Source organism: Ornithorhynchus anatinus, chromosome 4, assembly GCF_004115215.2.
Source record: "Ornithorhynchus anatinus isolate Pmale09 chromosome 4, mOrnAna1.pri.v4, whole genome shotgun sequence".
NCBI lineage: Eukaryota > Metazoa > Chordata > Mammalia > Monotremata > Ornithorhynchidae > Ornithorhynchus > Ornithorhynchus anatinus.
In genome coordinates this window covers 46,025,898-46,051,343 of record NC_041731.1, presented here as the reverse complement: position 1 = coordinate 46,051,343, position 25,446 = coordinate 46,025,898, and the positions used below count along the sequence as shown (strand labels likewise).

Genomic DNA, 25,446 nt, shown 5'->3' with positions numbered 1-25,446 from the left:
TATTTTTCTTAAAAAAAAAGAAAACTAGCACACAGAGCCCAGAGCTGTCTGGTAAGGAACAGTTTTCTAGCTATGTAACCCTTATTTGTGTGTCTTTTAACATTATATTGTAACATTTCTGTAGGGAATGGATGTTAAGTACATAAGCATATTAATCGTAATGTCCCTTAAGTGTTCCCTCCCACCCCCTCACCTGGAGACTCTTTGTTAACAGCTTCTTTGAGGAAACTTCAAGAGCAGAATGAGACGTACCAGGCAAACAGAGCCAAAATGGCAGAAGGAATGGCTTTGACTTTAGAAAAAAAGGACCAGGTAAAATGCGTATGTCAGGATCGTACAGGACTGTATAAGAAGATCCTTGTTCAATATTGTGACAGTTTCATGTGCCTAAACTTTAGTGTGGATTTACAGCCAAAATTGAGGCACTGCGCTGTTTTCTAGTGCATGCTCTGAAAACCTTCAGTTTGGGCAATGGGGAAAATAAAGAAGGGATTTTTAATAGCAATAATGGGGGACAGGTGGGAATCTCAAAATCCTCTTGCAGTCTTGTGGATGGGAAAAAGAAAATGCCACAATTTAAAAGAATGAGGTATCTAGGAATGCAGTAGTAGGTGGAACCTAATCCCGTTTTTCTTTAGGTATTAGGTCTCCAAGGCCTTACCTGCATGAAAGTTGCTATATCTGTAACAAAGATTTTCTGTATAAGAAGGGTGCAGGGGTTTTGGATAGAAGTCATTTGAGGCAAAATACTATCTCTTTTCCCCTTCCCTCTTGGGACACATATAAATGTTTGGGAAGGGAGAGGGAGGGCAAGCAAATCCTGTACTCTCTTGACTCACATGAGAGATGGTGAACCGGGCTAGTAAAAGTTATAAGGAACGATAATTGGTAGGTGTCATTTCTTTTTTGACAGGAGGTTAAATTTGGGAAATGATCTGTGATCAGAGCAAGCACAGAGAGGTGCCGTGGCTCATTTAGGATTATACTACTCTTGGACAGTGTTCTTAATGTTTGAGCAGACGAAGTGCTCTGGATGTTGCATGTCTGTCCAGGCTAGGATTTTTTACCATTTATATTTCATTAGTTTGATTTCATTTTCATACTCCAGTAGGAAAATTTGATAACAAGTATTTCTTTTTAAATCTTTGTTGTTTCCATTTATTCTTCTATATATATGTATTTTAGAGTTTGGGGTGAATTATGGGTATTTTTTGTTTTTAGGAGTGGACTGAAAAGTTGACTCAGCTTGAAAAAGTGAGTTCTGTCTTTTTAATTTATCGGGGGGGGGGGTCACATTTTACTGTTTTGTATAGAGTCAATGAGATTTGTTCTCCAACTAACAATCATTGAAGTCCAACTCTTTACCAACAGTTGCTCTTTTTTAAATGGTATTTGGTAAGCACTTACTATGTACCAGGCGCTGCTTCTACTCATATAGAAGCAAACTATGCTTCTATGCTTCCATAATTGTCCTAGGTTTATGATAATGTATTAGGTGCAGGATTATTAGTATAATTTTGTTTTCCTTTGGTTTTTTTATGGTATTTAAGTGCTTACTATCTGCCAGGCACTTGTACTAGGCACTGGTTTAGATACAAACCAGCCAGGTTAGATACAGTCCATGTCCCCTGTGAGACTCAGTTTTAATTCCCATTTTACAGATGAGGTAACTGAGGCACAGAGAAGTTCAATGACTTGCCCGAGATCACAGAGCAGATGTGCTGCGGAGCAAGGATTAGAACCCAAGTCCTCTGGCTCCCAGGCCTGAGCTCTTTTTGTTGTTGTTCAGTTTTTCTTTTATGGCATTTTTTTTTTAGCACTTACTGTGTGCCAGGCACTATACCTAAGCACTGGCTTAGATACAAAATCATCAGGTTGGACACAGTCCCTGTCCCATGTCTGGCTCACAGTCTTAATCGCCAATTTTACAGATGATCTAACTGAGGCACAGTGAAGTTAGATGTCTTGCCCAAGGTCATCCAGACAAGTGGCAGAGCTGGGATTTGGAACCCAGGTTCTTCTGATTCCCGGGCCCATGCTCTTTTCACTAGGCCATGCTGCTCCTGAAGTGGAAAATGTACCTGAAAATAGCTCCCTGCACCCCTTCCTCTTTGGTGACAACAAATGAGAAAATGTAAGAGAACACTGAGATGGAGAGTATTCTCAGGAATTGAGCAGAAAGGCAGGATCTTTTGCTACGTAATGAACAACGCTGGCCGTTCTGTCAAGTCCAGCTGCCCACTAGCATTTTGTCAGAAGTAGTTTCATCTTGGCTCCCTGAGATGAAGGGAAGATTAGAGGTTGTTGAATTTGGAATGGGAAAGTATTTAATATTCAAGGAGATCCATTATGTTAACCCTCTCAGCCCTCCTGGCCCATAACTGTTGCCTAATACATTCCTTTTTCCTATTGCATATGCCTAGTAATGAGTCCTCTCCAAATTGAGAGTGAATTCACAGGTGTCATATGACATCTACTGAACCAGGAGTGAGTTTGAATATTAAAACCTGTGTTTCTCATGTAATGCTAAAGTTAGCAAGACAATTTCCATATGTTCTGTGAAAGAAAAGTCAGCGATGATGGTATTTTATCTTCCAGGTGGTACTATTTATAACAAAATTATTCATGCAGTTGATTTTTAAATTTCAAGTTTTCCCGAGAAAAGTTCACACTAAAGCACTCCAAGTGCAGTGTTTTTAATGTGGTAAGTTAGACTGATAACATTTCTGGGTTTAGAGTATGTGAATTCAGAATTCTTCAAGCCATAAATAATTTGAAAGGATTTGGGTCAGGATTTTTTTTTTCTGATCATGTAGTGAAGGGGACCAATACTAAGCAGTTTCTTTAGTTAGCCCAATAGCTAAAAACTCAATTCATTGCAAGGATTTTCATTTTAATGAAATAAAAAGCCTTCTCGACAGATTTGACATGTAAGAAAGTCAGTCAAGGATATTAAAAGCGCATATGCAGGACTTCAAATTCTGTATAGACTCTCTCTAAAAAAATCTAAAGATTAGAGCAAGAAATCATCAAGGCATTGTAATTCTCAACAGGGTCTGGATCAGGAAGTTGTCCATTAATAATTGGCAGCAGTTGATGCCAGGCATGCATAATTCTTATTATTTTGGTAACGAATCAGTTCTACCTGAAAACATTGTAAATTTTAAGGACCCTTGATCATTGCTTCAGTTATTCCTGTCATTTAGCTAGTTCAGGGTCCTTGTGAATAAAGAGATGAAATGGACTTGGAATTGCTGTGGACTCATGTTTTAAATAAATATTGCCTTTATTTTCTTTATGCTTGTATGATCTAGTGGATAGAGCATGGGCCTGGGAGTCAGAAGGTCATGGGTTCTAATCCCAACTCTCCCTCTTGTCTGCTCTGTGACCTTGGGCAAGTCACTTAACTTCTCTGTGCCTCAGTTACCTCATCTTTAAAATGGGGGTCAAGTTTGTGAGCCCCATGTGGGACAGGAACTGAATAATAATAATAATAATAATAATAATGTTGGTATTTGTTAAGCGCTTACTATGTGCTGAGCACTGTTCTAAGCGCTGGGGTAGATACAAGGTAATCAGGTTGTCCCACTTGAGGCTCACACTCTTAATCCCCATTTTACAGATGAGGGAACTGAGACACCGAGAAATGAAGTGATTTGCCCAAAATCACACAGCTGACAGGTGGCAGAGGTGGGATTAGAACCCTTGACCTCTGACTCCCAAGCCCGTGCTCTTTCCACTGAGCCACGCCGCTTCTCTGACCCAATTTGCATGTATCTAACCCAATTTGCATGTAGCCACCCCAGTGTTTAGTACAGTGCCTGGCCTATAGTGAGTGCTTAACAAATACCATAGTTACTATTATATTATCTTTTTTCTTTCTTTACCTTTTTTAATGTAAAGCTATTACAAACTGTTCCATTTAGGTTACAATCCATATACTGCCATAATGATGTTTTTGTTCACTTGTACTATAAAATATTCCCCAAAGACCCTTCTTTAAAGAGGAATTTTGATAGTTTGCCTCCACTCACTTTAAAAAAAAAAAGACTTAATTTCCTGGGTTGGTATTTTGTTTTTGTTTTTTCAATAGGAAAAAAGGCTTCTCACAGCTCAGCTAGAGAAAATGAAGACCCAGAGCTTGAATCTCTTCCAAAAGAGAGATGAAATTGATGAATTAGAAGGTTTTCAGCAGCAGGAATTGGCTAAAATTAAACATATGGTGAGCTTAGTTTAAAGGGCTGTTATCTCTTGGAAATAATATCGGGATATTGGTGGGGTAACTGGGGAATCGTGAAGATGAACATCTACAGTGGCAGTCTTTGGTAGCATATTCTCTGAGAATAGAGTCTCCTGTCCTTTTGTGGGGCGGCTGAAAATGCAAAATTCAATGTGAAATCCATTTCCCACTCATAGTGCTTGGTATCTTCAAGGCACATTAACTTTGTCTTAAGAATCTTTAGAAGTTCGGCCTGTCGGCTGAGCTTTCCTAAGAACTAAATCTGGGTAGTCGATTGGCCTTTTTGACATTGTTGTTCCATGTTTGTTGTGCGTATTAACATCTTGATATCCAGCTTTTGAAAAAGGAGGAAAGTCTGGCAAGAGCAGAAGAAGACCTGAAGACGAGAACCAATGAACTCAGTCACACCAAGGAGGAGCTGCTGGCTTCTAGTCATCTGTCAAGTGATCTGAGCCGGGAGCTGGAGGCATTACAGAAGCAGTACTCAGCGCTGGAAGAGCAGAGGTTCTTAGCTGGGTCTGTGGGTCCCAAGGGAAGTGGTGTTAACACACCCTGAATCCAGCCGGCTCACCTCCTTACCCAAATGCATCTTGCCCCACGCACTGGCTCAAGATGCATGAGAGCGAGGACTGAGCTGGAACCCAGTGAGCTGGAACTGAGCTGTAAGCTGTGATGGGGGTCTGTTATAATGGGAGAGCAGAATAATAATAATTGTGGTATTTAAGTGCTTACTGTGTGCCAGGCACTGTTCTAAGCACTAGGGTGGATACGAGCAAATCGAGTTGGACACAGTCCCTGTCCCACATGGGGCTCGCGTTCTCAATCCCTATTTTACAGATGAGGTAACTGAGGCACAGAGAAGTAAGTGACTTGCCTAAGCTCACACAGCAGACAAGTGGTGGAGTCGGGGCTAGAACCCAGGTCCTACTGACTCCCAGGCCTGTGCTCTATCCACTCTGCCATGTTGCTTCTCTAATGACCGTAGAAAAATACCTCTCCCGGCTTTCTGTTGCTCATTTGTTGTTGAACTAAGCTTTGCTTATAACCTGGGGCAATATTTCTCAACATTGATCGGTTTTGGACCTTCCTCTTCTTGGGCTTAGCATTTTGTTGAGGAACAGAGTGGACAGATGGTCTACTGCTGACCTCCAGATGACTAATGAACATGTATTTGAGACTCATGATGTGGAAGAGTCCATGTCTCTCCTCAGATCTTTGAGGAAGCATGGTCTGCCCCCAAAAAAACTTGGGCCTAGGAGTCCAGAGCTTGGGTTCTAGCCCTAGCTCTGCTTCTGGCCTGCTCAACAGGAAAATCACTTAGCTTCTCTGTGAGAGAGAACCGAGAATTGACGTGAACACCCTCTAAATTATGTCGTGGCAGTATTCTCATCTGAGCTTTCCATGTGTGATGATGGTGGTGGTTGGCTACTGAATATATTTTGCGTTCTCTTTCGATGAAGGGCTGACTTGATGGCGGCAGAAACAGATGCCGAAAGCAAGATCACTGCCTTGGAGCAGAAGGGAATGGAATTACAAGCATCCATTCGACGACTTTCTGGGGATCTGCAAAAGGTGAGCGGTGGGATTCTGCCTGGATTCCCTGGAGTGTGCAGTACGAAGCTGAGTCTCGTGGATGGGAAAGAAAAAGTCGACACCAGTGTCGAAAGAGCCAAATTCTAGCTTAACTTTTCTAAATGGCGCAGTTGGCCTTGTCCCTCTCTGCTGGAGCAGGAAGGGCACAGAGACAGCACCACTTGCAGGGAAAATAGAAGTCCGTGATTGCTCAAAGTGGCAGGTGAGACATCCTCCCTCTTCCAGTTATGTCCATAAATGCACATAATGAGTCCCAGATTTGGCTGACATTGCATTGAACTTCAAGAGGTAGTGACTGCCAGCCAGAGAAGCAGCGCTGCCTAGTGGATAGAGCATGGGCTTGGGTTCTAATCCTGACCCCACCACTGTCTGCTGCATGACCTTGAGCAAGTCACTTCGCTTCTCTGGGCCTCGGTTACCTCATCTGTAAAATGAGGATTAAGACCGTGAGCCCTATTGCGGGATAGGGACCGTCCAACCTTGATTAACTTGTATCGACCCCAGCGCTTAGTGCAGTTCCTGGCACATCGTAAGCGCTTAACAAATACCATTTTACAAAAAAAGCTGTATAGCACAGGGGTCTTGCACACTTTTCTTTAACGTACCGATTTCCAGCTGATACGCACTCTAGTCGTTCTTGAGCCTTTTGCCTGATTTTATGGATCGGCAAGAGGCCGGTGCAAATCGGTTCCTTTTCTGCAAGACTTTCCTCTAACTGGGCCTAGAGCAATATTTTAAGTTTAGTGTTTCAAAGGCCTCTATTATCGGAAGGTGTAAGAGTTTCCTGTGTACCATGCTAGAGTTCTCTATCTTCATTTCTTATACCTATTTCTAAAATCCTTAAATCATACTCTTCCCTGCAACTATAGGCCCAGGGTGCTGCATCTGTTTCTGAGAAGAGATTGGGCATACTGCAGGCTGAGCATGAATCACTGAAGCTTGAGAACGAGCAGCACAAACAGAAGGTAGGATACTTTGAGAACCAGAGGAGGCGGTGATAAATGAAGGAACCCGACTACAACCTGCAGTGTCACGGTGCTCTTTGCTGAGAAGTGGCTATAAGCCTCAGGGAATGGGTTTACTCTCATGGGCAGTGCCAGAACCTGGATTGGAACAACAAGAGCAGTACCCCCAGGGTGGTTGGCTTTAATTCCAGTCCTGACTCAGCCACTTCCCTGCTGTGTGACCTTGAGTAGGTCACTTAACTTCTCTGTGCTTCAGTTACCTCATTTGTAAAATGGGTTTTAAATACCTGTCCTCCCTCCAACTTAGACTGTGAGCCGCATGAGGGGCAGGGGCTTTGTCTAACCTGATTATCTTAGGTCTACCCCAGTGTTTAGTGCATTGTTTGGCACATAATAGACGCCTAACAAATACCACAATTAAGAAGAAGAAGAATTCACAACAAGTAATCATCTTCTAAAGAATTGGAGCATCTTTCAATTTCTTGGACAGACACCATTCTGGATAATTGCAGCGCCGCTTTTTGTCTCCTAGAGCTTTAATAGAGCTTCTAGTCTGGACTGTATTTAGAGGCTTTAGGAGAGAGCCTTGTAAAGTTTGCTCAGTGAAAGTCTGGTTGAGAGGGTCTGCTTTTTCTTGAAGGTCTCCAAATCTGGCCATGCCAAACCACCCCTTCCCCTGAAGAACAAGGAGTTAGTTTTCTGTTTTTCTGGGTTCAAAAGTAGAATGTTCCTCATCGCCAAGTACGCCAGCTACACGCACTTTCAAAAATACTTGTTTTATAGTCTTATGAAGTGAATGCCCCCCCTCCTTTTCCAACAGATGGCTGTTGAAGCTGAAGAGAGAGGGAAACTCATTGAACATTTACAGGAAAAGGTCCTGTCTTTAGAGAAAAGACTAGAAGGAAACTTAACAGGGGATGAACATGTGCAAGAATTACTTAAAGAGGTAATTGGCATCTTTCTCCTTTGGCGTTTGCTGAGATCAGAGGTGAGTGCAGGTGGTAGAGTCTCCCCTCAGCAACTTGAGGGCTGACCACCTGCCCAGAAGAATGGATTCCGGGGCTGATGATGTACACAGTGCCCCTCTCATCCCTGCCATTCATGTTCTCACTGAGCAGTGGATTTCAGTGAATGAGTAGACAGGTGAAAAAATGCATGTGGTCTTTGCCCCGCATTAGCTAGCTGCAGGATAAACTGACTAGAACCCAGGTTTCCTGATTTCCAGAACAGTGCTCTTCCCAACAGCAGATCTTAGAAATGAGTAGGTGACATCTGAATCCTGTAGATTTACCACTTGGTTGGAGGCAAAAAGTAATTCCCAACTTCGGCCTGTCCAGGTGACAAGGAAAATGTTTCATTGTCTCCACACTGCCTACCAGCACTTGCCCAGGAATTCCAGCTCCAGCCCTAAGAAATGTGGTACACCAAGCATACACCCGTACTTTGTCTCCACTTGCTCGTTACCGACTCACTTGTCGCGTGGCTCAGTGGAAAGAACACGGGCTTTGGAGTCAGAGGTCATGAGTTCAAATCCCAGCTCTGCCACTTGTCAGCTGTGTGACTGTGGGCAAGTCACTTAACTTCTCTGTGCCTCAGTTACCTCATCTGTAAAATGGGGACTAAGACTGTGAGCCCCACGTGGGACAACCTGATTCCCCTGTGTCTACCCAGCGCTTAGAACAGTGCTCTGCACATAGTAAGCGCTTAACAAATACCAACATCATCATCATCGTGAGCGGAGGTAGGAGAGGACCTTTTCACAGAATGACTGGTGTCCCTGGCTTGGCAGGAAATGGAAAACGCACTGAAATCAGTCTAATTGATGATGTGGTGTTTGTGCTATTTCTTTTCCTGATTTTCAGAAAACTGCGGTGGAACAGAAGTTGGATGACACTAGGCAGCAGCTTTTGGCAGCTAGAACCAGTCATGCTGAAACTGTCAGTGTCCTAGAGACCCAGGTATCTCCTCCCTCTCTTCTATGGGTCATCTGAGATTGGACAGGGAGAGCTGGGTGGGCATGATTGTGGCTCTTCGGGACGGGGTGTAGGAAACGGATTCTTCAAGATGTACCTTTCATCCTGTCCCTATGTCACAGTGTTACAGGAAGCATTCTCTGGAGGATTCTGAAACCAAAATGTAACCTCACCTTAAGTGAAGCTGGGAAGAGCAGCCTTTCCCTGCCTTGCTCCTCTCCAGGAGGAATGAATGAAAGGCATATTCTGTGTGTTCTCCTTTCACCACCCCCCCTTCCTTAAGCTAATGTTTTCTGTGTATTTGGTTCCAGATCTCCAAACTGAATGGCCAAGTCACTGAGAGACAGGCACAACTGAATGAGCGAGAAGAATTTATAAAAGGATTCCGAGATCACAGCACGAGTCAGGTGAAGCATCTCTTTAGAATATAACTCCTAGCGCTTGTCCTTCGTGGTAGCCACACACATTAGGGAAAAGGTGACTTTCTTATTTTCCCCCAATTTAGGTGATGAAACTCGAGCAAGCACTACAGGTTTCTGAAGAGAAGCTAAAGAAGAGCAGTGAAATAGTGAATGAGAAAGAAGTACAGATCAAAAAGCTTGTGAGTAAATATGTTCTCAGTATGTTGGGGAAATCGACTCTTCCCGCTAGATTGTAAGGTTGTTATGGGCAGGGAAAGAATCTGCTGATTCTGTTGTGCTCTCCCAAATGTTTAGGAAATTGCCCTGCACATAGTAAGCACTCAGTAAATGCCTTTGATTGATTCTATTCGGGTAACTCAGTCAGTGGTATTTAGCCACCCAAATGGCTCATTCAGTGACTAGTGCCAGACCTTCAGTAAATGTGAGAGTGTATGGCCTCATTTTCTGAGGCAATTAGGTCTGTCCTCTTTGAAACAAGTCATAGATTTGCTAGGGGTGATGTTTTGGGGGATAATCAACTAGATAGGAGCAGAGGACGAATTTTCCAATTGCTATTAAGTACGCCTTTTTCTTTTCCCCAAAGCAATCTGATGTGGAAATGGAGAGCAGCAAGTGGCAGCAGGAAATCTCAACCCTGAAACAACAAAGTGAAGAACAGGTTAATCAACTGGAGGCTCAAATAAGTACCTTGAAAACTAACCAAACAGCGACGCAACGCATGATAGTAAGTGGAAAAGGGTGTGGCAGTTAGTCATCAAGGACACCACTTTGTACCCAATTCAGAGAGGAATAAGAATCCAAAAGCACAAAGTGCAAAGACAATTTCATTTTGTAAGCTATTCCCCTTGAGATAAGGTGAGCCTATGTCTAGATCTCACACTTTAAAAGCCACAGCCCCCAACTCTTCCCATCAGTAGCCCCTATTATCAAAATGCTGTTTGAATTATAAGCCCTGTTTTCTCTTCCCTCATGTTTCTCCAGCAGTGGTTCTTTACCCTCTGAGAGGCTCTGTCCTGTACTCTTTCCACCAAAATCATCACCAATTTATACTCTCCCAGTTCAATCTCCTATTTCATTCCCTCCGCCCCGCCCCGAGGGCATTCTAGTTCTGTAATCTCCCCAATTCTCCCCACACTGCACTCAGTACATGAGAAGGGCCCTTTTAAAATCCAAGAGAAGGAGTTACATATTCAGAATGTGAAGATCAATCGAAAAATGTGCCCTTCATATGTAATTTCTTTTGATACAGAGTATTTCAAATTTTCAGGTGGAGCTAGAAAATGAGAATGCTGGCCTTAAAGAACACAGAAATGAATGTGAAAGTTCTTTACAAAATCAGAAGCTTGAGTTGGAGAGACTGAAGGTATTTACTAATTCAATCAGGTTTTTAACCAAATGAACTGCTTTTGGGGAAAATGTGCTGTTTGTTGCTTATTCATGTAATTTATTGGGACAGAAAAGGCAGATGCAAGTCTGCATTTTCTTTTTGGCCCAAAGTTTCCTTTCTCATAAACAAGGCGATCTGGTTATCAAAGTGCAAGTTAATATTCAGATAGAGTAACCTGAAAAGTTGAAATCTGTACATTTAGAAGATCATGGAATTTCAAAAGTCCTCTGAAGAATTACCAAAAAAAAAAGAAGTCCCTTGTATTATCATAACACATTACTTTCAGAGAATTCAGTTATTTTCTGTTAGAGGAATTTCTGTCTTCACAACCTCTTCTGAGACAGAATCCATTCTCCTGTGGACCTAGCAGTGCTGCATCATAGTCATAGCGCTGTTGGATCATTATGAGGGAACTCACCTCTAGAAGACTAACCCATAATTGGCAAGACTTTCATTTGAGGAGAACACATTTAGTATCCTGTGGACCTACTTTGTGATTACAGTAGCAAGAAATCCCCATCTCGGTAATGTGAAGCAAAGGAACATTTGTCTTTGTGGCTTTGGGAGTCATTGTGCTGGCCCCGTAGTCCCCATAAACATTATGGTCAGAGAGTGGATCTCAGCAGAGCTGTAGTCCTCTTCAACTCTCCCCCCAAGCCCTCCACCTTGAAACATTTCATATAGTTCAGCCAAATGGATCCGAGGTGAAGATTTGGGTGGCATCTGAATGTATCTTGCCGTCGACTCCACCTAACAAGCATTTTTTTTTTTTTACATGAGCTTCATGTAGTAGTCTACACTCATGCAGTGGTATTTACTACATGCCTACTTTGTGCAAAACATTGTATTAAGTGCTGGAGAATAATAATAACTGTGGTATTTGTTAAGCAGGCACTGTGTACCAAGCACTGTACTAAGCAAGATAAACAGGTCAGACAATCCCTACTTTGTAACAGGTTTTCCTAGTCTAAGTAGGAGGGAGAACAGGAATTTAATCCCCATTTTACAGGGGAGGAAACTGAAGCGCAGAGAAGTTAAGTGCCAAGATCACACAACTGGCAAATTGCAGAACCAGGATTAAGACCCAGCTCATCTGGCTCCCAGACCCATGCTCTTTCTGCTAGGCCATGCTACTTCCCTGTACAATTAAGGATAAGTAACTCAGTCTCCCTGATCCTCAGGGGCCTCGCAGTCTAAAAGTGGGGGCTCTGCCACTTGTCTGCTGTGTGACCTTGGACGAGTCACTTCACTTCTCTGTGTCTCAGCTCATCTGTGAAATGGGGATTAAGACTGTGAGCCCTGTGTGGGGCAGGGACTCTGTCCAACCTGATTACCTTGTATGTACCCCATTGCTTAGTACAGTGCTTGGTGCATAGTAAGTGCTTAAATACCATAATGATTATTATTACTATAATTACTGGGGTCTGGAAGGCTAGGGATAATCATTTAAGGAAAGGTTGACTACATAAAGACAGTGGACAGCAAGCTGAAGAGAAAACTGAACTTCCTCCATAAAGCCGTAGATGATTGAGCAAGCTGACTGCAGAGAGCAGCACTGAAACCTCTCCATCTTGGGATTGGTTGGACCGCTTTAGCCTATTTGGTGCCTAGCCGTGTCCTACTATGGGAAACCTTCTTTGGGTGCTGATAAGAAATTCTGCAAATAAGCAACAGGTGTGGGGAAGAATTCGCTACTAAAGAACTGTGGGATTTATAAGGTAATTGTCTTTTATGATGCCAAGTTGTCTCCGACCCATAGCGACTCCATGGACGCATCTCTCCCAGAACAACCCAACTCCATGTACAATCGCTCTGGCAGTGTATCCAGAGAGTTTTCATGGTAAAAATACGGAAGCGGTTTACCATTGCCTTCTTCCGCACAGTAAACTTGAGTCACCGCCCTCGACTCTCCCGTGCCGCTGCTGCCCAGCACAGGGGAGTTTTGACTTGGAGCAGATTGCCTTCCGCTCGCTAGCCACTGCCCAAGCCAGGAGTGGAATTGGGTAGACCTCTGCTTGACTCTCCCTCCCATAGCCGAGACTGATAGAGTACTGTAAACTCTCCAGGTGTGGTCCTTAGAGGGGTATAAGGTAATTACCTTGAAGTTAATGTTTCTGGAGAGAGCCTTTTACACTAGAACTTGTTATTCTTGGATAATCTCCTGAATTCTTTTCACCGTTTTGCAGGAAGAGTGGAACAAGAGAGAGACTGTCAGTGTGGAAATTGCCAAAGCCTTAGAAGAAACCCGAAAGCACAAAGAAGATCTTCAGCGGCAGGTTTGTCCAGTTCTTACCTGATGAGGTTGGTGGGAGACTTCTTTGGTGCCAAAGTCTTTAGGAGATCAGATGTGATGATGGGTTCTGCTCATTTTCATCTTGTTGTTGTAAGTGGTTGGACGCACAATCTACTTAGTTGGAAATAGAATTTAAGGAATTAAATTTGAGCAGTCTTTTAGGGCCTCAGTTTGCACCATTGAAAACAAATTTTGCCTCCCTTATGGTTACCCTGTCCTCCCCTTGACTTTCCCATCACTATACACAGCACCACCATCCTCCGTGTCTCGCGAGCCCATAACCTTGGCATTATCCTCAACTCACCTCTCTCATTCAACCCACATATGCATTCTTTCACAAATCACGTCAGTTCCATCTTCACAACATCGCTAAAATCTGCCTTTTCCTCTCAATCCGAACAGGTACCAGGTTAATCCAAGCACGTAACCTAACCCGCCTTAATTACTGCATCAGCCTCCTTGCTGACTTCCCTGCTTCCTGTCTCTCCCCACTCCATTCCATACTTCACTCGGCTGCCTTTATCATTTTTCTAAAAATACATTCAGTCTGTGTTTGCCCATTCCTCAAAAACCTCCTATGGCTTCTCATCCACCTCATATCAAACAGAAACTCCTTACCATCTGCTTTAAAGCACTCAATCACTTTGCCCCTCCTATCTTACCCCAGTGATTTCCTACTACAACCCAGGCTGCAAACTTGGCTCCTCTGACACCACCCTACTGGCTGTACCTCGATCTCATCTATCTGACCGCTGACCCCTCGCCTACATCCTGCTTCTATCCTGATACGCCCTCCCCCTTCCTAACCGACAGACCATCACACTTGGTATCTTCAAATCACATCTCCAAGAGATCTCTTCCCTGATTTAAGCCCTCACTTCCCCTACTCCCTCTTCCTCCTGGATCACACTTGGAATTGAATTTGTACCCTCTAAGCACTTGCCTTTCACCCCACCCTCAGACCCACAGCACTTAGGTACATAGCCGTAATTTCATTTCATATCTGACTCCTCCCACCTCCTGGACTGTTAGCTCATTGTAGGCAGGGAACATGTCTCCCAGCTCTGTTACACTGTAGTCTCCCAAGGGCCTAGTACAGTGTGCTGCACACAGCAAGCACTCGATAAATATGATTGATTATGACTGAGGAAATCAAGAATGCTTGTGAAGGGCAGTAAGCTCTTCTGTTTAGGAAATGTGTAATACGATTTATCATCACGAGGTAGTCATTCAGTGGAATTCACTTGGATGACGGTAATCACTCTGTACATATTTGTAACAGACACTCTTCATCTTCTCACCTAAAAGAGAATACACTCCTTGGAGTCTTGGGCTTCATTTCTGAACTCCTCTAGCAGGACTGACAAATACTGTCATGGGGATGGTAAACTTTGAAACAGGAAAGAGGCACAGCTTTATGTAATTAATTTGGGGCTAAGTTTAAAGTGAATTTTCAGGAATTTTCCCCAAGGCTTGGCAACTGAGCCCTTTTGAGACTCCTCTCCCAGAAGACTTGCTCCAATTAATCTCTGTATTTTATATTCTCCAACTGCTACTTTGGCCCTTCCATGCCACCTAAGAACTCAATTTCTAACAACCTTGTGAGAAGCAGCATGGCCTAATGGATAGGTCTGGGAGTCAGAAGGACCTGGGTTTTAATCCTGGCTCTGCCACTTGTCTTCTGGCTGACCTTGGGCAAGTCACTTAACTTCTCTGTACCTGCTACCTCATCTCTAAAATAGGGATTAAGACTGAGTCCCGTGCAACATAGGGACTGTGTCCAACATGACAACTGTTGTATCTGCCACAGCGCTTAGTACAGTAGCTGGCATATAATAAGCGCCTAATGAATACCATAAAAAACCCGTAACACTTATGTACATATTTTAAATACTCTATTACTTTCCATATTTGCAATGTATAGTTGTCTGTCACCCTGCTAGATCATAAGGTCCTTGAAGGCTGATGTCATGTCCTTTGACTTTCCTGTTCTCTCTTCCAAGCACTTAGTACCGTATACATAGTAGACGTCGAGTAAGTGTTATTGAAGCGCTCAATAAATACGATTGAATGAATGAATTAATAAGTCTGAGAATTCATTTTAAATTTAGAAAAAGACTGAAAACTTTTTTTTCTTTTCACTGCCAGCTGAAGAATGCAAAGCTCAACTGGATGACCTTGAGTTTTGACTTCATTTTTCAAACAGGTGTACTTACTCTCAGTATCCCTCGGAACACATGAGGATGGTTGAGTCAGTCAGCATCATGACCTGGTGCCTTTCCTGCAAGGGCCAAGCAGAAGAGTCAAACGAAGTTGGTTTTTCTGTGCCTAAAGAGAGATGGAATTTTCCCAAAAAAAACCCCATGTTGGAAAATAACACATTTGTTCTGCTTTCAAAGGCTTGCCTTTATCCTATAGACTGGGAACATTTGAGAGGGCAAAACGTGAGGCTCTTAGCAGGAACTGCTCATCCTACTTTTCCTGGTTTGTCTTTCTTCAAGGTTGCTGATCTGATGGCATTAGTGAACGAGAAGGACAGGTCTCTCAGAGAAAATACTGAAACTATCCTTCTGCGAGAGGAGGAGATAAACCAGCTCAAACAAGGTTAGACCAAGAGCCCCTTAGAGTGTTCAGACCCTCCTTTTCCTGCAGAATCAGCCGTGAGGCAACTGACAGGGCCAATATATTTGCTCAGACCTGAGCTAATCCGTGCTGCCAGGCCAGCCTCCCATGTTCTCCCTCAGCTTTCATTCTGGTTTGGGTTAAAGTTCTACTGTTTTACTCAGCAGCTTGTTGTGAGGTGGTAGGTGCCAACTTCTCCGTCCCGGTGACTGCGGTTTTCAGGGAGAGACATCTGGGAGGGTGGTAATTCTCCTTTAAGTGGCCACTGATGCTGTTTCCAGTGCCTTCAACTGCAGTTAAGTGACTTCTTTCCCAGCTGAATAACAACTGCACGTTCGGACCTAGGTCACGAGTCCGTTCTCCTACAAGTGCACCAGTTGCAGAGTGACCTCGAGGAGTGCAAGAGCAAATCAGCAGAGAGGGAAGAAGCAGCAGGACAGCAGATCAGGGTGTTGAGATTGCAGATTCAAGAGCAGCAAGAGACCAGAGTCAGTGAGCTCAAGGTGGGTGACATGAGAAGCAACGTGGCCTAGTGGATGGGTTCTCATCCCAGCTCCGCCACTAATCTGCTCTGTGACTTTGTGCGAGTCATTTACCCTCTCCATGCCTCAGTTACCTCATCTGTAAAGTGGGGGTTAAGATTGGTTAGTCCCACGTGGGACGTGGACTCTGTCCAACTCAGTTGTCTCATATTTACCCCTATGCTTAAGGGTAAACTGCTATAAGGGTAAAAACTGCTATAAGCTGAGGCTTACACTGCCTGTGAGGAGACTTCAGTACTTGATGTCTTGGGATGATGCCAAAAGACTTGGGTTTGACTTACCCGTAAGAAATGACACCCCGTCACATACAGTGTCATATCAGAATATTAATTTTACTACGCATATGTCTTTGCCTAAAGTATAGTCCCCTGGCTCGTTCCCTGGTGGTAATGGGTGCATATCTGATAAGATTGGTAAATATGTATTTTTAAACCTGCTTTTCTTTCTCCTGTACTCTACCATTAGGTAGCTGCTTTAGAAGACACAGAAAAATCCCTAAGTGAGTGTTTGTACACATCTGAAGGTGATGAAAGAACCCCAAATGGAGATCTTGAAGCTGTGCATGTATTACAACTACAGAAAGAAAACCAAGACCTGGAACAGCAGATTATAGAGAAAAACAAGGTGATGGAGTGATTCCTGGGGAAGCTGCCGATGTTTGTCTTTCCTTTTCTCTTCTCTCTGTGCACTAATCAGATCTCTTCAACAAATGGATCATCAAAATCACTCAGCCATTTCTTTGATTACCTTTACTTCTTCTCACCACAGGAGTCCTTGCTCTTATTTCTCCCTCCCACTCCACAGCTCCAGGGAAGCTCACAATTATAATGTGTCTCTGAGTGGGACCGTCCTACTGAAATCCCATGTTCTTCGGCTTCGTTTTCAAATGTGAAGCATTTTTTAATGTGTGGGACCACTCCCAGTAACTAACTTAACTCTGAGATCAGACCCTAATCCCATTATTTTTATATTCTGATTCCACTGGATTATTTCAGTTTCCAAGTTACTCCCATTTAGTTTTTCCTTAAATCAGTTCCCTGAGTAAAAAGAACATCACTTTCTTATCCTTACTCTTGAGGTCATTACTAAGTTCTTGACCTATACTTTTACGTATTAAAGTCGGCCTGGCCAAAAACTGTTGCTGTAGTTCAAACTGGTGATCAGATCCTTGTTCTGCAGACTATAAGGCACCTGCAGCAGAGGATGACAGAGCTCAAAAAGACTCTGCAGAAGGAACTGGTGAGTGATCTTTGAAACTGCCATTGATGTCTGGATGGGGGGGGGGCCCTAGGGTACAGTCAATCAACCAATCATATTTATTGAGTGCTTACTGTGGGCAGAGCGCTGTACTAAGTGCCTGGGAGAGTACAGTATAACAGAGTTGGTAACCACGTTCCCTGCTCACAAGGAGCTTACGGACTTGAGGACCAGTTGGCAGTCTAGAGCGTGCAATGCCTAAGAACCACCTACAGACCACAAGCAGCCACAGCCCTAACGGCTCGTGTAAGGATTTTCCAACTGGCTGTTTTTCATTTTGAAAGTCACCTTGAAAAGACATTCCCTGTTAACGTGACCTGTTACACTGGAGTATTGCAGCTCTCGAAATGCTTAGGGCTCATGAAGTTCTGTGATTTTACCGTCTTTGAAAATAGTTCAGGTGGAATGTGTTTGCGGTCTGTGCTTTGAAGGATGGGTTGAGAGGTGTCCTAGATCTGGAGGCTCAGATTCACATAAGAGAATATTCTTGATTTAAAACAAGCTTAACGGATAGTCATACCAGTATCTGAATCTGTAAATGCTCTGAATAAGCACCCCAAAGCCCTCCTTTAAAGCCACCTCCTCCAGGAGGTAGCCCTGAATAATTCACCCACTTTCCCAGTCATTCCAGTAATCAATCAATCAATCAGTCAGTGGTATTTATTGAATGCCTACTGTGTGCAGAGCACTGCCTACTGTGTGCAGAGCACTGTACTAAGTGCTTGGGAGAATACAATGTAAAGGAAATTAGGGGACATGTTCCCTGTCCATTATTAGCTTACAGTCTAGAGGGAGAGGTAGACATTAATATAATTTATAATAGATACCAGTACCTCTCATATTTATCTTTTGTTATTGTCTATTACTTTCTCTGTCCTTAGTCACTGATTAGTTTATCTTCCTCCCCCTAACTTAGACTGTAAGCCTTAAGAGCAGGAATTGCATCATTTGCTTCTTTTGTTAGTTCCCCAAGCCCCTAGCAAAGGCCCTCAAAAGAATGGTCTTGTGACTGAGACCTCATGAGCCTCAAAAAATTCCTGTGGGACCCATAGGGTGCCCAGAATCCCATAGCTTTCTTATCAATTTGGCCTATCTGTTGGCAGTGCAGCAAATAAGTGATGGGAAAGGATACTTTGGTTCTCAGATTAATCAGTCGATATTATCGGAGCACTTGTTGTATTGACCCAAGAGAGGTAAGACACGGTCCCTGCCTCGACCAAGGTGTCACCCCTAAAAGTACCCATTATGGTAACTACACCTTGCCTGCTCTGCCCCAGCAGGCCTTTTAAATGGCAGCTTCCTTTTCTTTCCAGAAAATAAAGCCTGATAATGAGATCTTTGACGTTCGAGGAGAGAAACCCAACCCCGAAATGCCGTCTGCCTCTGCAACCGTCACCAATAACTCAGATTTGAATGACTCGAGGGAGATTAACTTCGAATACCTTAAACATGTGGTTTTAAAGTTCATGTCCTGTCGGGAATCGGAGGTAAAGAGACCTGTTTCTTCGGTCCATTATTCTGAGCGCTGCCCTAACCCTGGCTCATCTTTAAACGTCGTCAGTGCCCATTCGTCTTCTGCTCCCTTCGTTACAGAGGCCTACCCTTTCCTCGGATGGTCAGTAATGTGTGTTTCATTTCAGGCTTTTCACCTCATTAAAGCTGTGTCTGTGCTACTCAATTTTTCACAAGAGGAGGAAAACATGCTCAAAGAAACATTGGAGTATAAGGTAAGAACGTCTTTGCGTTCTACGTTAATTAGTGGGAGCGAGGCCGTGAAACAGGGCAAACCTCCTTCCCTGAAATGTGAGACACAATTGGAAGTTGTAGTTGCTGGGCTAGTTTGTTCAGAGATTGGTTTGGGAACGTCAAATAAGGGAGACCGGTTAGAAACGTTTGTAGCCATACTGTGTTAATTTGGTGACTCCACTGAAAGACAGATACACAGATGAACAGTCTGCCATCCCCATCATAATAGTACCTTGGGGAACATGGCCTAGCAGAAGGACCCAGCTCCAGCAATCAGGAGATCTGGGTTCTAGTCTTAGCTCTCCCACTTGCCTTTTATGTGACCTTGAACAAATCACTTAACTTGTCTGTGCTTAAGCTTCCTCATTTGTAAAATGCAGATCAAATACTTGTTCCCCCTCTCCCTTAGACTCGGAGCCTCTTGTGGGACAGGCACCGTGCCCAGCATGATTATATCTACCCCAGGACTTAACACACATAGTTACATACTTGGGACATAGTATGCACTGAACAGATAGTATTGCTATTATTGGAAAAGCACTATTTCATACTGATTTTACCTTAGCATAAGCATTTGCCCTACCTTTAAAATATTTTGATTTTACTCTCTAGTGATTAAAGCCTATTTCACTTTAGGATTAGATAATGGCATCTGTTTTCATAGTGTCAGGTCTGTTAGCACAAGGTGTTTTTTTGCTAAATAGGAGGCCAATGAAGTATTATGTTTAAATAGGTGTATCCAAAATATCAAATGGAATATCTGTCATTATGGGTATATAATGTATTCACTTGTATAGTTGCTGTCACCACTTAATTTCCCCTCAACGTTTGAAGAGAAAGTTAAATAATATTTCTGTAAGCAGTGATAATGGCAGCTGGCAGGGGTGGAATAGAAGAAAGATCAGGACACTAGCAAATACAGGTTCGGGAGATAAGCAAACTCTATGTAGGGAGAGAAGGGAGTTGCGGGCTACTGTCTTAGAAGTAAGAGAGTCAATCAAGCAGTGTTACTTACTGATCAGTTACTTTTGCAGAACACAGGTCTGAAGGGTTGGGAGAGTACACTACAATAGAGTTGATAGCCACATTCCCTGCTCACAAAGAGCTTATATTCTCAAGGCAGTATTGTGCCCAGTTATCTTCCGCTTCTTTCTGCCGCCTTTTTTTCATCCTCCTGCTCCCCTTATTGAGAGATTTAATTACCCCCCTCCTATTTGAGTAGCAAAAAAGTGGAGCAATTATGTAAATAAATAGTGTTTACGTCTCACATACCGATCATGTGGCTTTTCATCACTGAAATATATTTATATTGTTTAGGTCAAAATTTTTATATCTTGGGAACCCATAAATGTTTTCTGCATTATTCCCTATGGGAGGTTATACTGTCAGGAGATTGTGAGCCCCATGCGGGATAGGGACTGTGTCCAACCCGACCCGATTTCCCAGCGCTGAAAACAGTGCCTGGCACATAGTTAAGCACTTAACAAATGCCACGGTTATTATTATACGGTAATCTTTTGCTTAGAACTCTATTTCCATGGGCCCAGTTAAAAGTGCGTACTGGGTTATAGCGGTATGCCAAATGGAGGTTCTGACTTGTCATTTTGAGTGTAAGGGCTGCAAGGTCGGATGGAGTTTTTAAGCAGAAGAGAGGACTGGGAAGGGATCTGCTTCCCAGAGAAAGCCAAAAATCTACCATCGTGGACCTTTTTTTGTGTGTAGTATTAGTTATGCGCTTACTATGTGCCAGGCACTATACTAAACACTGGGGTAGGCCCAGGTTAATCAGGTTGGACACAGCTCCTGTCCATATGGACCTCACAGTCTTAATCCCCATTTTACAGATGAGGGAACTGAGGCACAGAGATGTTAAGTGACTCGTCCAAGGTCACACAGCAGACAGGTGGCGGTTCCAGGATTAGAACCCACGTCCTACTGACTCCCAGGCCCGTGCTCTATCCACTAGGCTATGCGACTTCTGTTTTCAGCCCCGATTGGAGACTTTCAGGCTTGTCAGTGACAGTGGATGAGCAAGTCTGGGAGTTCATTCATTCAGTAGTATTTATTGGGTGCTTACTATGTGCAGAGCACTGTACTTAAACACTTGGAGTATACAATTCTGCAGCAGATAGAGACAATCAGAAAACTGTTGGGGGCAATTGCACTCCACAGATTGGGCTCCATAATGCGGATCCCTTGCTGACCGGATTTTTTTTCAATGATATTTGTTAAGCACTTATGTGCCAGGCGCTATACTAAGTGCTGGGATAGATACAGGTTAATCGGGCCGGACACAGACCTTGTCCCGCATCGTGCTCACAATCTTAATCCTCATTTTACGGATGAGGGAACTGAGGCACAGAGAAGTTAAGTGACTCGTCCAAGGTCACACAGCAGACAGGTGGCGGAGCCGGGATTAGAGCCCAGGTCCTTCTGACTACGGGGCCGCGCTGCTGCTGCTGGGGGCAGTTCTGCTTCAGGCCCCCAAGAGAGTCATTCGATAATATTTATTGAGTGCTTACTATGTGCAGAGCACTGTACTAAGCGCTTGGGTCAAGCTAATCTGAGGTTTCCACCTCTCAAAACAGTTAGAGGGTAGAAGTAGCAGAACTGCAATCACGCTTTATGTCGCTTTGCTCCTTATCACTGTTAGACCTCTAGTCCAGCGGCTCTGCCAATGACCACGAGTCCAGTCGTCTCTCTTCAAGCAGGAGAGACATCCGAGGCCCCCTGGGCGGGGAAGGCGTTGGTCGTCTTCCTCATTTAGCGCTGTATCCTAATTGTCGGTTACCATTCTGTTTAAACGATAGATGTCGTGGTTTGGATCAAAACCGTCTCCCAAAGGCAGCATCCGGCCATCCATCTCGAACCCCCGGGTACCTTGGTCCTAAAAGGGAATCTGACAAATGGAGACTCCTTGTGTGGCCACTTTTTCTATGAAAATGACACTGAACACACACCGGTTTGGGTGGGTTTTAATCACTGTAATTGCAGTATTTTGTACAAGCCTTTTGAAATGTTGTTTACAGGAAAAATGATGGTCAGAGCTTCTTTCATTGTGAACTGACGGGCACCTAGCTGCGGGAGGTGGCCAGTCTTAGAGCGGTCTGCTGGGAGCCCAGAACTAGGGAACCATTCCTTGAGGGCCACTGTTCATTTTGGAGTAGCAAAAAGCCTGACTTCTCCCCCTGTGCTGCTGAATCTTGGTTTTGGGCACCTTAGAGTTTGGATTTGAATTTCTCCGCCTCCTAGTTCTGGCCACTTAAAACTGCGGCTGTGTTTATCAGAAAGGAGAAATTCTGGCGTCTCAGGTGAAGTTAACAATGACGGTGACCCCGACGCACACTCCCGCAATCCTTTAGGAGCTGCCAAACTCCTTTGATTGCCTTTCTCTTTAAGCAGAACGTAAAACCCAACTCCTGACAGTGTTTTCTTTGGAAAGATGGAAGGAGGCGGGTGATCTGCTGGCACTTAGTCCCTTTTAAGTTAGCGATCTGAAATGAATTGGGAAATCTTTTAAAACACTGGAAGTAGGATTTTCTACTTCTACTTCCTCCTCACTCCAGAACCCGGTGACAGACTTGACTTGAGAATGTGTGCATCTCAAATTATATGATTTAAGGTGCCCAGTAGTAGGGCATAGTGTTGATTAATTTGGGGGAATGTACAGCTCCCCAGAGGGTTCAGACTTTACTTTTCTTAAAGAAAAAAATGCAACATTTTAGAAGGTCTGAATTTAGTACCTAATACACTTAATTGCCTTTTAAATTAACGTGCTGGTCTCGGACAGGTTGCTGGGTAAACCATTTTTAAATACACTTTTTAAAACTGAATTTCACTGTGTTACTATAAACATTTATTCTGAATTGAAAAATCAGTTTACCGGTATTCTTAAAGGAAAATTAAAGAACTGCTCATGTGTGATTGTTTCTCCTACAGTTTCTGTAGCACTATCAGACATCTGCTTCCTTCAGAAGTAGTCCTGATATTTCACCTGTAGCTGGAACGTGGTTTGCTACTAACTCTCTGCTTAGGTTACATTGTAAATAAAAACGTTAATAGAAATATTAATTCCCTTTTTATAACTAAACGTACATTTTTTTCCCCAATCCAAGCAGAAATTTTCCCATAGCCTTTTAATGAAGATTTAAATGAAAAATCAGAAGCTGCAGTTTATCTGCCTTGTTTTTATGTAAAAAAAAACCAACAAAAAACCAAAAACCCAATACCATATTTATAAATGCACTACGTGTTGTAAATAAAAATATACAATTTATAAAGCTAACTAAACTAAGGTACTTGATATTTTGAAACATGTTCTTTGGGTGAATGCTAAATAACTATTTATTAAGAAAGTCAACATGCGTTGAGACAAACTATAAAGATGCTTCTCTATTAAAGGAAAAACACTTGGAGATGATGAAATTTTGCTTTTACAAAAGCATTTGATAAAACTGAAATGACATTAAAACATATTCATACAGTTTTACCTCATTTTTGGGTATTTATCTGCCATTCCCCCATCGATCTTTCACAGCCTTATACTCATCTTCAGATCTACCCCTAAACAGTTATGCATTCTTGCTTTTCAATAAAGCATTAATACCCAGAGCACGATTTTCACTCTAGTTCATAATTCATGATCTTCAAAGCATCGGTCTTTCTTTCCATGTTAAAAACGCCGTCTCCGGCCAGCCTAGCATCGCGGCCCATCAGGTCCAAACCTCTTTGGCCACCTGGCAATCTATCAGCTATTCCTACATTTCTGTTTCCTCCCAATCTTGTCCTAATCAAGATTTCTCAGCATTGTCCCTGACCTTCATATTCACTTTAATGAATGGCTCTGGATCCCAACACAGACTTAAATACGTACGTGAATGGCTTTCTTTTAGCTCCAGCTTAGTCCCCTCATTCCCCATTGTATTGTTCTTTTAGCACGTTCTGTACCACTGTCAGTTGGGCTTCCTTCCATTCTCATTTTCAGCAGAGAAGAACCTTCCCCTCATTTTTCCTCTCTCTGGGAGGTGTGCTTTAAAATTCCATCCCCACTTTGGTTCTTTTCCCGTTTTTCAAAAGTTAGCATAAAAGACGTTTGGATTAAACACGCCCAGCCTCCATCCTTTACATCCAAATAAGTAATTTCATACTGTTAATTCCATGTCCTTCTAGGATGTAAAAGCCTTAAATTGTCCTCCAAACGTGTTTCCGTTACTCACCGTTCCTTACTGACTTTAAAAACTGCTCGATTGGCTTCATTCTGCTTCATTTGTTTTTGAGATCATTTCCAAAATTTGCTTGGCTTTATTCTTCCTTGAGCCTCTAAAGTTTTCTTCCCCACTTTTTCTTGTACCGTCTTGTCCCCCAAAATAAGAGTTCTATAACCTTTTCCCAGGCCCTTCCATTATTAGCTCCTTGACCTCTTTCTGGGTGACTATCTTTTCCACCCTTCTAATCCCATGTTTGCCTTTGCCTCTTAGAAACTTGCATATTTTCCATTCATCCGAAAGCAGCACTCCATCTCTTGCACTTCTGCCACAGTTAAAAGGCTGTTACTGACTCCATTTGGCACTTTATCCTCCCTGTCTCCTCTCTACATGTGAAACTTCTTGCGGCACTGCCATTCCAAAGGTAAATTGGGCTCTGCCTCAACCCCCTCACAGTGCCCATCTCCTCACCAAACCAGCATTTGCCTTGTGGGGAAATCCCTGGTATGTTCAACTCCTGAATTTTTGGATGCTCCCGGGTACACCTAGGCCTGTCAGTACTTTAATTAGAAAACTAATTCCCATTCTTTCTCAAATCTTTTCCTGGCTAATATTCACCCCAGCTTCTTTCCTTCACAAGCCCCCACCCCAGTTTTCCCTTGACCGACCAGGCGGCCCAATAACCTTTCCGGCTTTTATTGTCTTCGGTATCCCATGGATCATGTTGCCATCGGTATTTAAGAATGAGTGATCTCCCATTCTTAATGTCTTTTTTTAAAATCTCTTCTTATACAGCTGGATGATGATGCCATGTCCTATTGATTTTATTACCATCTTGCCCTCCCAGAGTTCATTAAAAACTGGAACTTGTTTTCACAGCATATATATTCTTTTATCAAAAAAACAGCACTGTCTGCTCATGCTACCTACCATGCTAACCACCCCACCTTCTGTAATACCCCTTCCAGCTCTTTCTCTTGTTCTGCTAAATTTATTTTTGGCAAGGGATATCTCCATCCATCTCTAAGCGTTCTTTATAAAAGGTGGTCATTATGCCCGGCACTTCCTTCTTGTCATCTCTCTGTCCTTTGATCTTAAATGCCATCATCACATGTTCATCCTTCCTCTGAGCACACTCTAGAATATCTCATGGCAACCCCTTACATCTTCCTTTCTGCTCTTAGCCTTCTTTGTATACACAC

The 25,446-nt window shown here is 43.1% G+C and overlaps 1 protein-coding gene and 1 non-coding gene across 4 annotated transcripts in view; one reads left to right on the top strand and one right to left on the bottom strand.

Moving 5' to 3' along the window:
• GOLGA1 (golgin A1) overlaps window positions 1-22,965 on the top strand; it is a 42,826-nt gene extending 19,861 nt beyond the window's left edge. For 2 of the 3 annotated variants that reach the window (XM_029062652.2, XM_029062653.2), the window contains exons 5-24: window positions 215-312; window positions 1,222-1,254; window positions 4,094-4,222; window positions 4,575-4,744; window positions 5,701-5,812; window positions 6,703-6,798; window positions 7,619-7,744; window positions 8,661-8,756; window positions 9,083-9,178; window positions 9,277-9,372; window positions 9,777-9,917; window positions 10,461-10,556; window positions 12,767-12,856; window positions 15,375-15,477; window positions 15,841-15,998; window positions 16,503-16,661; window positions 17,217-17,276; window positions 18,608-18,781; window positions 18,935-19,021; window positions 21,851-22,965. In XM_029062652.2, coding sequence (XP_028918485.1) covers window positions 215-312; window positions 1,222-1,254; window positions 4,094-4,222; window positions 4,575-4,744; window positions 5,701-5,812; window positions 6,703-6,798; window positions 7,619-7,744; window positions 8,661-8,756; window positions 9,083-9,178; window positions 9,277-9,372; window positions 9,777-9,917; window positions 10,461-10,556; window positions 12,767-12,856; window positions 15,375-15,477; window positions 15,841-15,998; window positions 16,503-16,661; window positions 17,217-17,276; window positions 18,608-18,781; window positions 18,935-19,021; window positions 21,851-21,931 — 2,201 coding nt within the window. In that variant the 3' untranslated portion in view covers window positions 21,932-22,965. The remainder of the gene's footprint in view (window positions 1-214; window positions 313-1,221; window positions 1,255-4,093; window positions 4,223-4,574; window positions 4,745-5,700; window positions 5,813-6,702; window positions 6,799-7,618; window positions 7,745-8,660; window positions 8,757-9,082; window positions 9,179-9,276; window positions 9,373-9,776; window positions 9,918-10,460; window positions 10,557-12,766; window positions 12,857-15,374; window positions 15,478-15,840; window positions 15,999-16,502; window positions 16,662-17,216; window positions 17,277-18,607; window positions 18,782-18,934; window positions 19,022-21,850) is intronic. The other variant, XM_039911800.1, reaches the window with a different exon arrangement.
• LOC114811426 lies at window positions 12,526-12,664 on the bottom strand. Its single transcript, XR_003759130.1, has one exon. It is a non-coding gene; the product is annotated as a small nucleolar RNA SNORA7 (small nucleolar RNA).
• Window positions 22,966-25,446: the final 2,481 nt, after the last annotated feature.